The sequence below is a fragment of the Nyctereutes procyonoides genome, unplaced genomic scaffold (genome assembly GCF_905146905.1).
Source record: "Nyctereutes procyonoides isolate TBG_1078 unplaced genomic scaffold, NYPRO_anot_genome, whole genome shotgun sequence".
Taxonomy (NCBI): Eukaryota; Metazoa; Chordata; class Mammalia; order Carnivora; family Canidae; genus Nyctereutes; species Nyctereutes procyonoides.
This window is the reverse complement of record NW_026575125.1, coordinates 7,947,877-7,961,533: the sequence shown is the minus strand read 5'-3', so window position 1 is coordinate 7,961,533 and position 13,657 is coordinate 7,947,877. Positions and strand designations below refer to the sequence as shown.

Here is a 13,657-nt window from a genome sequence, read left to right as displayed (position 1 = left end):
GATGCAATCTTAGAGTTTTCCAGAAAGATGACCAGTCATGGAATACCTAGTAGTAGATTTCTCAGGATGTCTGTGCCCCTGGCTTCACATTCCCAGTTTTTTACAATTTCTATATTTACAATTATGATGCCATTGCTTCTAAAATATTACATGCTAATATTGTATTGGTTGGGTGGTTCAACTAAATTGTGAGGACTCAAACACGGGGGACACCCCTCCTCCCCACCCTGTACACCTATACAGAGCAGGGGAAGAGCCACTCAGCAAGTCGAGTACCGTGGGGACCCTGAAGAATTGAGACAAGCCACCCACAGACCCACCTTCCAATGAAAAGCTTCCCTTCTTGGACTTGGATTGATGGGTTTCAGTGGGTCTGGAGCCTCCACTCTGGCCCGAGACCCTGCCTTTGTCTGGACTTAGCCTGTGGGAAGCTGCACATAAATCACAGAATGCCAGGCCCAGGGAGGGACCTGAGCACTCTTATCCAGGGTGTTTTAAAGCGCACGCTTTCACAGGGGACTGCAGCAGAGCGGAGGCCAGTTTTCAGTGGTGGTGTGACCCTCCCGTGCGTGCTAAACATTACTTGGTTCGTCTGGCAGCATTTGCAAAGAGCGTGAGTCTCTTGTCTTTCCAAATTCTTGCTGTGTCCTTTTCCGGTTTGCACCTAAGAGCTAAGACGTAGAAAGCGGTGCTTTGAGCCCCGTCCCCACCCCGCAACTCAGATCCAGCCTGGCACCAACACCAGTCCTTGCGTTCCAGCAGATTCTTCGGGACTCCCGCTTCTAGCGGGCTTCCCCAGACAGGCCCAGGTCCCCCAAGCCGTCCGGGACTCAGTTTACCCAAAGTGGCGCGCTCAGGCCGGCATCGGGCCGGCCTTCTTCCCGTCCGCAGCTCCCCGAGGCTGCATCGCTTGGCCCCTCTCGGGCCTGCCCTCTCCTAGGGTCCCCGCCTCGGAGCCTCTCCCAAAGGAGGGCTTTCGGGCCACCGAGACTCCGCCCTCGCCGGAGCGGTTCCGAATCGCCTTCCCGCGGCAGGCAGGCCCACACCCCTTTCAAAGTTAGCGAAAGTCGCTCTTTCTTGCAGAGCCGAGCTCGCCCTCTCGCTGGCGTGGAGCGCTTAGCCGCCCCGGCGCTGGCAGCCCGGGCGCCACGGCCTGGCAGGGGCGGAGTGGCGGGGGGAGCCGGGCGCCCTGACACCTGTCGTGGGCGCGCTTGGGCGCTGCAGCCCCCAACAGCTGGCGGCGGCGGCCGCGACAGGAGCCCGCCAGGAGCGGAAGGAATTAAGCGCCCGCCCATCCCATCTGACTCGGCCGCTCCCCTCCCCTCCTCCCCCTCCTCCCCCCTCTCCCTCTCCTCCTCCTCCTCCTCCTCCTCCTCCTCCTCCTCCTCCTCCTCCTCCTCCTTCCCTTCGCCGCTGCCGCCACCTCCTCCCGGTCCCTGTCGGCTTCTCGGCGGGACGCCGGTGCCTGCGGGCTTCGCACCGCGCCCGGGGCGCAGGGAACGGGGCTCGCGTCCGGGGGCTGCCCCGGGATGGCGGTGAAATAGGGGGACCACGGAGAGCCGCCGCGACCCCAGGCTGCGCTCGGGAGCCCGTCACTCCTTCTCGGCGGCGACATGGGGGACCCGGGGTACCGCGAGAAACCGCAGCTGCACTACGCGGTGAGTGTCCCGGCGCTCGCAGAGGCGACAGGGGGCGCCACTTGGCCGGCCCGGGAGGGGACGGCGCGGGGTCGATGGGATCCGAGCCTCCCCAGAGGTCCTCGGTCGGGGTCAGGGGGTGGACGTTCTCGCGTGCGTCACCCCCGAGGGTCACCTGCTTAGAAACTCGGCTGCACCTTAGAACGGGAGCCCCCGCCCCCCGCAGCCCGCGTTCCTTTACCCCGCGCTGCGGACACTGCTTTAGGGGCCAGAGGCCGGGCCCTGCTGCCGTCCCGCCGGCGGGGCTGAGGATGGGGCTCCTGGGACCCAGGTTCGCCCATTCAGCCTTCGGTCACATATGCTGCAAGAACGAGAAGAGAACTGGGCGGGAGGCAGGACCGCTCCGTGATCTGAGCGTGTGGCTAGTGCACTCTGGGGAGAAAATGCTGCAGGGCACCTTGGGGTGCAGCTGGTCTGCTTCTGGAAAAGAGGGTGTGCATTTCCCCTGGAGTTTGTAGCAGGACAGAATGTTGCACATTATCCGATTAACATGACAGGATGCCCAGGGTCTCCTGCCAGTATCTTCGCTCCTCCCTATTAACTCAAATAGCCCACAAATATTCACCGGGGACCTACTATGTGCCCGGCACTGCGCTCTATCCTGGGGCCCGCAGGACCACAACAGACTCAAAGCTCATGGGCTTTTCCTCTTTTAAAGAAGGAGTCAAGATTTCAAGGTTAATGACCGACTGACCAAATCCAGCTTCTAGACCGAGTTTATTTTTGAGAGAGAGAAAAGAAAGATGTTTCCCAGGACTGAGTACTACTCCTCAAGGTCCGGAATGCCGCCTGCGGGCATCGGGCGGGCAGCAGTGTTAGCTTACTGCAGTCTTCGGACACTTCTTTTCCGATTGTAAGGTGTGGTGTTTTGACATGGGCCATTGCAGTTGTCCTGCCATCTGCTACTTTACTCAGTTCTCCTTGACATGAGTTTCACTGCTGAGATTGTACATGCTGCTTTAAAATCGGAAAGAATCAGGCAAAAAGTTAGGGATCATCCATATTTATACTTAAGCTGATAATTATCTGTCTGGAATTCCTATCTTCCAGAATGCACCAGCTTCAGTTACAAAATATATTTTTAAAGAAAGGAGTGGAGGTGGGCAGGAGTGGTAGGTACAGAGGTCCTGGTTCCTGTTGCCAGGTGGGTCCTGAATTAGCCGGAAGTAGGGGGCATTGGGCTAACCTGGAAGCTCTGCCCTTTCACTTTGTTGGGCTGGGGGAGAAAAGAGGGTCTGAATTACAAAAATCATTAAGGTCCCTACCAGGTGAACATTCTAGGAACCTTATGACGGCTTTCTCTAGTTTTGCCAGTGACTTGTCTTGAAATGCCAAGTGAGACACTAATAAGTTACTAATGCTCGTTCAGTTTTTTTGGAGACACGAGCAGCTCCGTGATTTTCCTTTTAAAGTGGTAGTAAGGGTAACTCATTTTGGGCAGAGGTTTCTTTGCACTGAAGGATCTGGAGTCTGTGCTCGTTATGCGTAGTCGACATCTTACCCCACCACCTTCTCCAGATTTTGAACTGTGTGCTGATGCCCTTTGATTTGCAATCGGACGTCTCTATGCCATTTACAAGGTAGAGGAGGAAAGGTGAGAACTGGTTCCTTAAATTAAAAGAAAAATCTATTCATTCTATCAATGATTGTTGCCTCGGTCATGCAAATGCATCCCAGAACAATTTGAAAATTGTTATCAATCAGCTGTTTCTGTCTGCTAAAAGTATAAACTTAGAGTCAAGCTAATGCTAACGTCTCCTCTTGTGCTCGGAAGATCTGCTGATGAATTACCCTTTTATTCTAGCACAGAGCACCACATGCATATTTTCTGATTTAGGACTATAAAAAAAGAAGATTCCAGAGGGAATTTGTTGGCTTTTGGGTTGGAAGAAGTCACCCGGGCCCTCTGAAGTTTCTCATGCATACTTTAGGGTGATAAAGCAGCAGCATTCAGCAGCTCTGTATCAGTCACAAGTCAAAAGAATGTTCTTTATTAAGTGTGACCCATTGCTTTTCATATTAACATAACCCTCTCTGGCTTAATATCTCTTCTCACGCTGCTCTCTTCGTTGCTCCCCCCACACTGGTTTAGGTAATTCCGAAAGCTTGTTTGCCTCGTAGCACAAATATTCCACTTCCTTTGCTCCACGTGGTTCTGCCCCACTGTGTATTGTCCTGGGGTCTTGGGGCCTTTTTTGGCCTGCGTCTTCCTGGAAAAGAATTATCCTGCACGTGTTCTTGGCACTTCTTGCCTGCTCTGAGGTAGAACCCAGGGAACAAGTATTTAGTGTTCTTCCTTCGGTGCTGTTTCATTTGTCCAAGGAGAGACTGCCCATAAGAAGTCAGTGGCGCTCATTTTATTCATTCGTCAAACATTTGTTGAGTGCCTATCGTGTGCCAGCCATTTGGTCAGTCTTCCGAAGGGATGATTGAAGAGGGAAAATGTTAAGAGTTGCCACAAACTCTTCACTCATCTTTTTAAATGGCTATAATGGTCACAACAAGGAGAGAAACACAAGCATTTAAGTAGACAAGAGCGTCCTGCATTTGTATAACGTTACACTTTTCCAAAGTATAGCACGACTGTCTTCTTGTTTTATCATCACAACAAATGTGTGTGTTAGCAGCTCGCGTTCTCCTTCCGAAACCTTTCCTCCCACGGTTTTCCCACATTGGGTTTATGGTGACTCCAGCCTTCCAGCTGGGTGTCGTCCTTGACACCTTTCGGTGACTTGGTCAGATTTGCATTTGGAAACATCTGCGTGGAGCCCAGGATGGGGTTGAGGGTGAGCAGGAGCCGGAGCGCATCCTGGTATTTGGGCCAGGGAGAGAGGAGGGAAGAATGACCTACATAGCATGGCAGCTGGGCTGGAGGTGGAGAGCAGTTAGCATATTTGAGAGATACTTAGGACATGGAAAGCCAGCCAGTCTTCATTTGGATGGGCTACAGAGATGCTAGCGTGTGGCAGTCAAGGATGATTGCGGGAATCAGTGATTTCCTGGCAGCACTTCTAGAGAAACTGCAGGTAGTAATAAGTCCCTCATTATTACTGCCTTCTACAAGTTGCAGAGCATTTGGACACGGTCTGTGTCAAATCCAGCTAGTGGGTTAGACAGGTTTTCTATTTTGTGGCTGAGAAAATCCCAGCCTCAAGTGGTGGCGTTCAGGGTGGCACAGGTGTAGCTGGGGACAGAATGGAGTGCTCTCTGCAAGCGCTCTGATTTCACAGAGCTCGTCTGACTCATTTAGACAATTGAGATAGATGAGCCGAGTTGGCCTCCCCCCTCCCTGCTCTGTCACCGTAATACACCGACAATGCAATGTTGTACCTGCAGTGACTTGGTGTGACCATCCATATTGTTGAATCGCGTGGCCAGATGACTCTCTAATTGGACAGGAACGGACAACCCCCAATCTTAAGATATCTCTTGAGTTCCCTGTCACTGTCACGTCTTTACGTCTTTCCCAGGGTTTGTTAGTCTCAGCAAAACGAACCTTTGGGGCAGGGTCATTTTTTGTGGTGGGGGCTGCCCACTGTCCGATGTTTAGCAGCATCCCTGGGCTCCTGTCCCCCAGCTGTGACAACCAAACACGTCTCCAGACACTGCCATGTGCCCCGTGGGGGACAGAATCGCTCCCACTTGAGACCCGCTGGTGTGTGTGATTTTCACGCATGTTTTAAAGGAGAGGTGTTAATTACTGTGTAATAATAAGATCCGAGAAGAGGAAACGTGGTAAATGTCACGGTGTCCCGGTGATCGCGGCTCTAACAGCGTCCTCCTGCTCTTGGCGATCCCACACGGTTAGGCTGCTGGGCCTGGGTTAAAGGTCACGCTCATCTGCCTTCCCCAACAGTCCCCGTATGCTTTCTTCCATTAACCACAAACAAAATATTACAAGCCTTGATCGTTTGCCAAGACCGTGTAACGTATGTCTCATTTCATGACAACTCATGCAATTAAGTGTGGTGACTCCTTCAGGAGGATTACTGTGCTAAGCCCTCATTAAAGAACGAATGATCAGAGGCACTTTCGAGAAGCTCGTGAGTACTACCATCCGAAGCAGCTCCCTGGACACGTCTTTTCATCCTCCTTCTACGAAAGGGAAGCTGGAAGGAAGTTTCCTGATGCCTCTGGCTAAGATGAAGCTGTGCGTGGGGTGATGTGTGTTCTTCTTCGCTGAGGTGTGACAAAGAGCAGGGGATTAGGCTCTGAGTCGCCACGGATCCCTGCGGAGTCCAGCTGTCAGGGGGCAGCCGTTCCCGTCGCCCGGAGCGAGCTTCTCCTGAGCTCCTCTGAAGCCGACCTCACTTCCTCTTTGGTGGGGTCGCCCCACCGTCTGTGCTCTTGACCGCAGCCTCAGCGTGCAGTGCTGGCTATTCCCTGGCGCTGGGCGACCCCTCCTTAAGGAAGCCCCACTAAGCTGCCCACCCCGAGAGGGAGCCCCTCTTTCCCGCAAGCGGTGAAGGGCATAATGTGAAAGTTGCCGAACGTGCTCTGTATGAACATTTGACTTCCCATGACTCTGAGTCTGTCGAGTTCACCCAGTCGTTCAGTGGTGCTGACGATAGGACGTTCTTTGGTAATTCTGAAGACACCCTGAGCTGGGCACTGTTGCAGGGCCGAGCTGATAGGAATCAGTTATCATCTATCAGTGCTGCCGGTGTAGACATCTTAGGAAATTGAGCAGGACTTGTGCTGACCTGCTGCACGGCCCGGAATTCACTTTTGTAGCTCTCTGCTTGTCGTCTGTCTCCACGAAAGCTGACATTTTACTCATTCCAAGTAAATGGGAGATGATCTTATCCCCTAATGAACAGCTCTGCTAATTGTGGATGCCTTTTCACCCCCACCCCACAACATGCTCCTTTTCTGTTGCTCTGAGAGCTTTTCCTTTACATGGTCCCTTTGGTGTGCAACTCCCATCATCTTAGGGAGCCACGTCCCCCACCCTCGAAGACACTCCTTAAGCACCACCGTTAATGGAGAAATAATCAGGCTCCTGTTGCGCGTTGCCCTGGGTATCTGCCGATTGCAGGAAAACAAATACTGCTCTTTGCCTCGTCCTTTCTGGTGATGAACTAGTATTGTTTACTTTTACTTTTTACTATTCCCCACCCTGCGATAACCCTGGACCAAATGCACTTGAGTGTCAACTTGGCTGTGATGTTATTGTCCACTCACACGCAGTCCTTGCTGGCTTTCTGAGTTCTCGCTTGCCGCTTGCCCGTGACACTCTCAGCCGTTCCCGTCCTAGGAGGTGGCCAGCCGCTCAGGGAGCTGCCTGCACCAGAGCACCTCGGGGGACAGCCCCGCCAGGTCCGTTTCACAGTGCTCTCCAAACCCATCCTCTCCTTTGCATCTCTGCTGCTGTCACCTAAATGTAAGTACCTGCTGTCCACACTAAGATGACCTGGCAACCCTATATTCCAGTTGTGGCACCTGCGAGATCTTTTAAAAAGACAATGAAGTTGTGACATGTCACTGCTTAAAGCTTTCCAGCTGGCTTCCATGAGTTATGCTTAGACCGATCTCCTCATCCATGACCGTGGCCTTCCAAGTCGGCCTGCATGCCCCCCACCCCTTGCTTCCTAACAGCCTCCCTCACCTTACCACCGCCCAGCCACATGAATGTCCCTTCCGTTCCTCAAATGCCACTGGCTCTTTCCCACCTGCGGCCTTTGTACCTGTCCCTCTGCCTGAGATGTTCTTTGTGTGATAGGCTTTTACCATGTCCTCCAAACAGCGGGAGAAAATGTCCCCTTCCCTGAGTGCCCTTTCTAAAGTGCTTCTGATTATGGTCTGTCAGCAGTGATTATATCACACTGGCTGCTGCTTCGTGTTTGCCTCGCTCCTTGGTCTTCTATCCCACATGCCGCGTTTGTCTGTCTCTCCCTACTGATGGGGAAGCACGTTCAGGGTGGCGACCCAGTCATTCTTTTCTCACGGTGGCCCCACTGCCTTGAGTGAGCCCGGCCCAGGGTAGGCACCCAGTACCCAGCGAGGAGGAGATGCCCTTTGTGATCTTGGGCCTTAGTTCTTAACCATTACCGGTCTGCTCTCCCGTGTCAGACTTTAGCTGACTTCTTGGTTTATTAGTGTCTAATGGCCTTGCCTAAATTTGCTCCCTCTGGGGGATCCCTGGGTGGCGCAGCGGTTTGGCGCTTGCCTTTGGCCCAGGGCGCGATCCTGGAGACCCGGGATCGAATCCCACGTCAGGCTCCCAGTGCATGGAGCCTGCTTCTCCCTCTGCCTGTGTCTCTGCCTCTCTCTCTCTCTCTCTCCCTGTGTGACTATCATAAATAAATAAAAAAAATTAAAAAAAAATTTGCTCCCTCTGTTCTGATTGAGCTGGAACACCAGTTTATTAAATCTGTTAGTTCCCAGCTCTTAGTTAGGAATCGTGACCTCCGAACTAGGATGCGAGTGATGCTCAGAAAGCCCCGGTGCCCAGACGTGGGAGCTGTGACCATATGCGGGTGAGGTGCCAAGGTCTGTTTCTGGCTGGCAAGTGCTCACTTGGGTGACAAGTGAGGGTGACAGGGGTGCACCTGCTCCCGGGCAAATGCAAAGGAACTGAGCGAAGAGGGACGGGAAGGGGGAGGGAGACAGCTCCCCTAGCTTTTCCTTCTGCATCCCATCCAGGTGGGAGGTCTCCCCTGGCAGCCCAGCCTGGCAGGTATGCTGGCTGGCTGGCCACTGACAAGGACTGCAGGGCCCTTTCTGAAGTCCTGGCCACATGACTGAGTGTTAATTAGCACAGCCTGTTTTCGATCATAAGCGCCGAAATGATGGGAGTGAGTGGATTTCAAGGGCTTAGGTGCTCGTAAGATTTTGGACTAAGATCTACCAGGGTTTACGAATGAATGCGATTAGTTTACTACCCTTTAACGTCGCTTCTCAGATTTTCTGGCTCTGACATTATTTTCAAAAGATGGGTCTTTCTGATTTCTTTGATTCCTAAATACCTTCTGAATACTTAAAAACTGGAAAGAGAGATCAAACAAAACAACGAGGACTCCCAGCAGTCATTGTGTGGTACGGTTTACTCTGACCTCGTAGGGACTACTTGGATGCAGATACGGGATACGTCTCCGTTTGAGGAGTTCTACACAAAGTAGAAGCTTCATTCGTTCATTCAGATGTGATCGTCGTTACTAAAGGCCCTTTCCTTGAAAGCTGTCATGACCATTTGAAAATGAAAACTAGTCAGGATTTTCTCCCCTTTCTCTCTGGTTATTCGACACATTCTTCGAACTCTTCTAACTTAAAAAGATTTTTTTTAATAGTACGATTTGAGTGTTTGGAGTGTCAGCTAAATTAGATTTCTGAAATGAAGTTTTCAGAAGAATTTGGAGTTGTGGCTTTGGGGAAGAGTTGCCGTGGAAACAGCAAAAGACGTTCAGAAGAATAAACTTTGAAAATATTTTTGAATGACCCCTTTCTGCAGCTGACTGAAATATCTGGTAAAGAAACGTAGAAGTCAGTCCAAGTAAAATAAGGAGGCTGACAGCTTCTCGCCAGCAAGCGGAGCACCCCGGCTCTGCAGCTGCGGAGCTCCCCTGTGCCAGGTGGGTGCCGCTCCACGCGGGCCGAGCTCCCCGACGCTGCTCTGGATTCCCGACTTGGCGGGGCCAGTGTCATTTTAATTAGATGCACGGGAGAATAATCATTTTGCAGGAGAATGGAATATCGGGTTGGCTGGAAGAACTTGAAAATAGTAAGGTGTAGCATTATTTGTCTAAGTATTTATGCGCATGGCTTTCAACCGTCCCATCATGATGTCGCTTTGATGGTCTGAGCAAACTGTAAAACACTGATCTCAAAAGATGAGACTTTCCCGCACCTTAGCTACTGACTCACTGCAGGAAGGAGAGGGCGCACCCCAAAAGGCCTCGCTTCAGGAATGAACAATCCCTGATGTGTCAGTAAGTTTCGGGGAACCCAAAGGGGAGGGTACAGCATGAAGCATTAGCACCACGGGGAAGCTGTCACCTTGGGGGCACAGGAGGGGCTGAGGTCACCAGAACCCAGTGACTTGCAGCCTCACTGGAGGGCCCCCAGAAGTGTACCCAGAGAGGATGGCAGTAAGGGCAGGGTATGGAGAAGCAGGGATGGAGCGGGACCAGAGATCCCCTGACCTCTTGGTCCTTCTGCTCTCTCATCTCCCCTTTCCAGGACCAAACCCAGCCCGTGCACTGAGATGCAGGCCATCGAGTCCGGTCGCACAGGACGCAGGCCAGCACAGGGAAGGGCGGGAGGTTTGGTTTTGTTTCGGCAGAAGTGGAGGGGGAGAGTTTGCAAACATAAAACTCATCATATGCCTGTTCAGTTTTCTTTGGGGTTTACTCACATTACGAAAGACCCTCAGTTCCTGAGTATATAGAAGATTTTCAGATTGCTTAGAATGTCTCCTTTCTCTCCCCTGTGGGTTATTTTAATGACCACATTTAAACTAGTAACATGTCATGCCAACCTCATGCATACGTGATGCACATGTCTTTAAAAATATTCATATTACAAGCCTATTAAAGTACTTACTCTTCACTTATCATACCATGATACATCTTACATATGTATCGTAATGAATTTCATCTTAAGAAGCTCCCTACTTAATTTAAAAATACCTTGGTCTAAATTTCTTAATATAAATTTAAACTGTGAGAGATTTCTCCCCTGAATGTGAACTGGTGCAGCCACTGAATGTGAACTGGTGCAGCCACTCTGGAAAACTGTGTGGAGGTTCCTCAAAGAGTTAAAAATAGACCTGCCCTATGACCCAGCAACTGCACTGCTGGGGATTTACCCCAAAGATACAGATGCAGTGAAACGCCGGGACACCTGCACCCCGACGTTTCTAGCAGCAATGTCCACAATAGCCAAACTGTGGAAGGAGCCTCGGTGTCCATCGAAAGATGAATAGATGAAGAAGATGTGGTTTATGTATACAATGGAATATTCCTCAGCCATTAAAAATGACAAATACCCACCATTTGCTTCGACGTGGATGGAACTGGAGGGTATTATGCTGAATGAAATAAGTTGATCGGAGAAGGACAAACATTATATGGTCTCATTCATTTGGGGAATATAAAAATAGTGAAAGGGAATAAAGGGGAAAGGAGAAAAAATGAGTGGGAAATATCCGTGAGGGAGACAGAACATGAGAGACTCCTAACTCTAGGAAATGAACTAGGGGTGGTGGAAGAGCAGGTGGGCGTGGGGTGGGGGTGACTGGGTGATGGGCACTGAGGGGGGCACTTGAAGGGATGAGCACTGGGTGATATTCTATATGTTGGCAAATTGAACACCAATAAAAAATAAATTTATTTTTTAAAAAAGAGATTTCTCCCCTGTATGCCCATTGGAATAGTCTAATGTAATTTATTTTCCAAACGATGAAAAAGAAGAATCAGTGTGGCTCTTTTTCTGGCAGATGAGTAGAGTTTTAATCCTTAACGTTGCACATCAACACATAGTAGGTTGAGCTGTGCTTTCATGAAGAGTTATTCTCATTTATCTCTGGTGGGTAAGGGGTTGTTGCAAGTGAGGACTGTGGTTTAACCTCTCCGTTAACTCCAGTTAACTTAGCAGAGAACTCCCATTTCAACCCTGAGTGCAGAAAGTGCCTCTCATCCCTAAGTGACTTCCCTCTTGAGGCCCCTGTGTATCCACTTTCGTAATACCCATCTTGCTTGTAATTGCTTCTTTAAATGCCATATTCACTACGGAACTGAAAAATCCAAAGGGGCAGAGGCCAGGACACAGGGCGTATCTGGACTCCACATCCTTGGCCACATGTAGCATGTACTTGACACTTAGTATGGGCTTGAATGACAGCAAAATTAATTAATGACTTAGAGTTCTTAGAGATAATTAGGCAGACTTACAGCGATAATACCAGCCAATATATACTGAATGCTTCCCATGAGCCCTTGGCGCTCTACACTATTTAAACCTTAAAAGAACCCTGTGAGGTAGGTCCTAATATTATCTGTTTCAAAGATGAGGAAACTAAGGGACCGAGTTTAGATGTTTCGAGGTCACACAGCTAGTAAGCTGAGTAGTGGGACCAGGACTCAAATCCTTGTCTGTTGGACTGCCCAGTCTCAGTGCTTGAACCACCACACGGTGGCCGATGGCTAAAATGGAATGGGCTTGAGACTATACATTTGAGATGATACTTTTAAAACTCTCATTTTGTAATAATTGTAGACTCAGAGGAAGTTGCAAAATGCTACCGAGATATCTTGGGTACCCTTTACCCAGCTTCCTCAGTGATAGCTTCCTACCTAACTATAGAACAATATCAAAACCAGGACGTTGACACTGGCGCATTACTATTAACTTGTCTATAGACCTTGTTCACATTTCACCAGGTTTTTACATGCATTCCTTCGTGTACGTGTGTGTGTGTATGTGCGTGTGTGTGTGTGTGTGTGTGTGTGTGTGAGAGAGAGAGAGAGAGAGAGAGAGAGAGAGAGAGAGAGAGAATAGTACCTTGCGATTGTTTCCCGTGTATAGACGGGCATATCTACCATTCAAGATACAGAACTGTTTCCACCACCACAAAATAACTCTTTCATACTACCCCTTTCTAGTGACACCCATACTACATCTTACCCCCATCTCTAATCCAGGCAACTGGTTACCTGTTCTCCATAAGATGATACATTTTATTTTATTTTATTTTATTTTATTATTTTATTATTTTAAGATGATACCTTTTAAATGACTATCTGTCCTTCCAACACAATGGCAACATTCCTTTTCTTCTTCTTTTTCTTCCTCCTCCTCCTCCTCCTCCTTCTTCTTCTTCCTTTTTAGAGAGAGAGTGCAGTGGGGGAAGGGGACAGAGGGAGAGAGAGAATCCCAAGCAGGCTCCATGCCCAGTGTGGATTCTGATGCAGAGCTCCATCTCAGGACCCTGAGATCATGACCTGAGCTGGAACCAAGAGTTGGGCACTTCACCAACTGAGCCAACCAGGCACCCCACAGTGGCAACATGCCTGTCTTCACTCATCATGTATGCCAGAAACATCCAGAAATGTAACAGGAGAAAGTAAAATGAATTGATAATGAGATCAGAGAGGATTTTTGTATTCTTGTTGTTAGTAACATATACAACCACAAAGAACATCCTGTTTGATATTTTTAGCTGAGTGTTGTGGTAATTTTGTAATTCCAACTCTTGTGTTTTCTCTCGCAAAGTGCTTTTGATCGAAACACCACAGACTTTTTTAGCTTCTGCACGGATGCTCCGTGCCCCCTCCCTGCATGGCTGTTCTGATGGAACATCCATTTCAGGAATGACAGCCGCATGGTTGAACTTGCGGCAGCCTGGAAAAGGTACATGAGAGCTGGCATTCTGCCCTCCAAAAGTATTTATGAGCAGGGATAAACACACGTCCCGCATGTATTTGCGGTAGCCGTGACCCACTTGTGCTCTGGGCAGCACAAGGGTTATGTAAACCCTGGCATTCATGATACACATGCATTTTTATTCATTCATTTCAGAGGGAGTGGTGGTTCATAGGCCTCTCTTGGGGAAAAGTTTGAACCTTATCAAGATTAGCTGTCTCAAAAAAAAAAAACTTTAATAGCTGTTTTTATTCAGGATGGCTGCAGAGTGAAACCTTATCATCGGGACACAGTTATAAAGACTTCCTGCATTTATTTGGTTCCCACTATTTAAAAAAAGGTGTAAAAAGTGCTGATGCTGTCTGATTCTGCAAACATAGGCACGCTCTTGTCGGGGACTTCACTTACTGCTCAGTTTTACTATATGATTTGCCTTGATCTTTATTAGAAAAGGAGACTATTTTTTAAAATCTAGACATTCTTGGATCAACATATGCTTTTAATTAGGTGGGAAGATAATGCCACCATTACCACGGTGCTGTGTCTCGTCACCGTTGTAGGAGGTCTAAGGAGAATCTGGATGTGAAGAACTGCCAGGC

At 49.5% G+C, this 13,657-nt stretch overlaps 1 protein-coding gene across 2 annotated transcripts in view; it reads left to right on the top strand.

Moving 5' to 3' along the window:
• Window positions 1–13,657, top strand: part of ARHGAP6 (Rho GTPase activating protein 6) — a 488,580-nt gene that overhangs the window by 240,160 nt on the left and 234,763 nt on the right. Inside the window, exon 1 of one of the 2 annotated variants that reach the window (XM_055338930.1) lies at window positions 1,442–1,658. The exons of the other annotated variant lie outside the window; for it this stretch is intronic. Coding sequence (XP_055194905.1) covers window positions 1,614–1,658 — 45 coding nt within the window. The 5' untranslated portion in view covers window positions 1,442–1,613. Of the gene's footprint in view, window positions 1–1,441; window positions 1,659–13,657 lie in introns of those variants that run through there. 2 annotated transcript variants of the gene reach the window in all.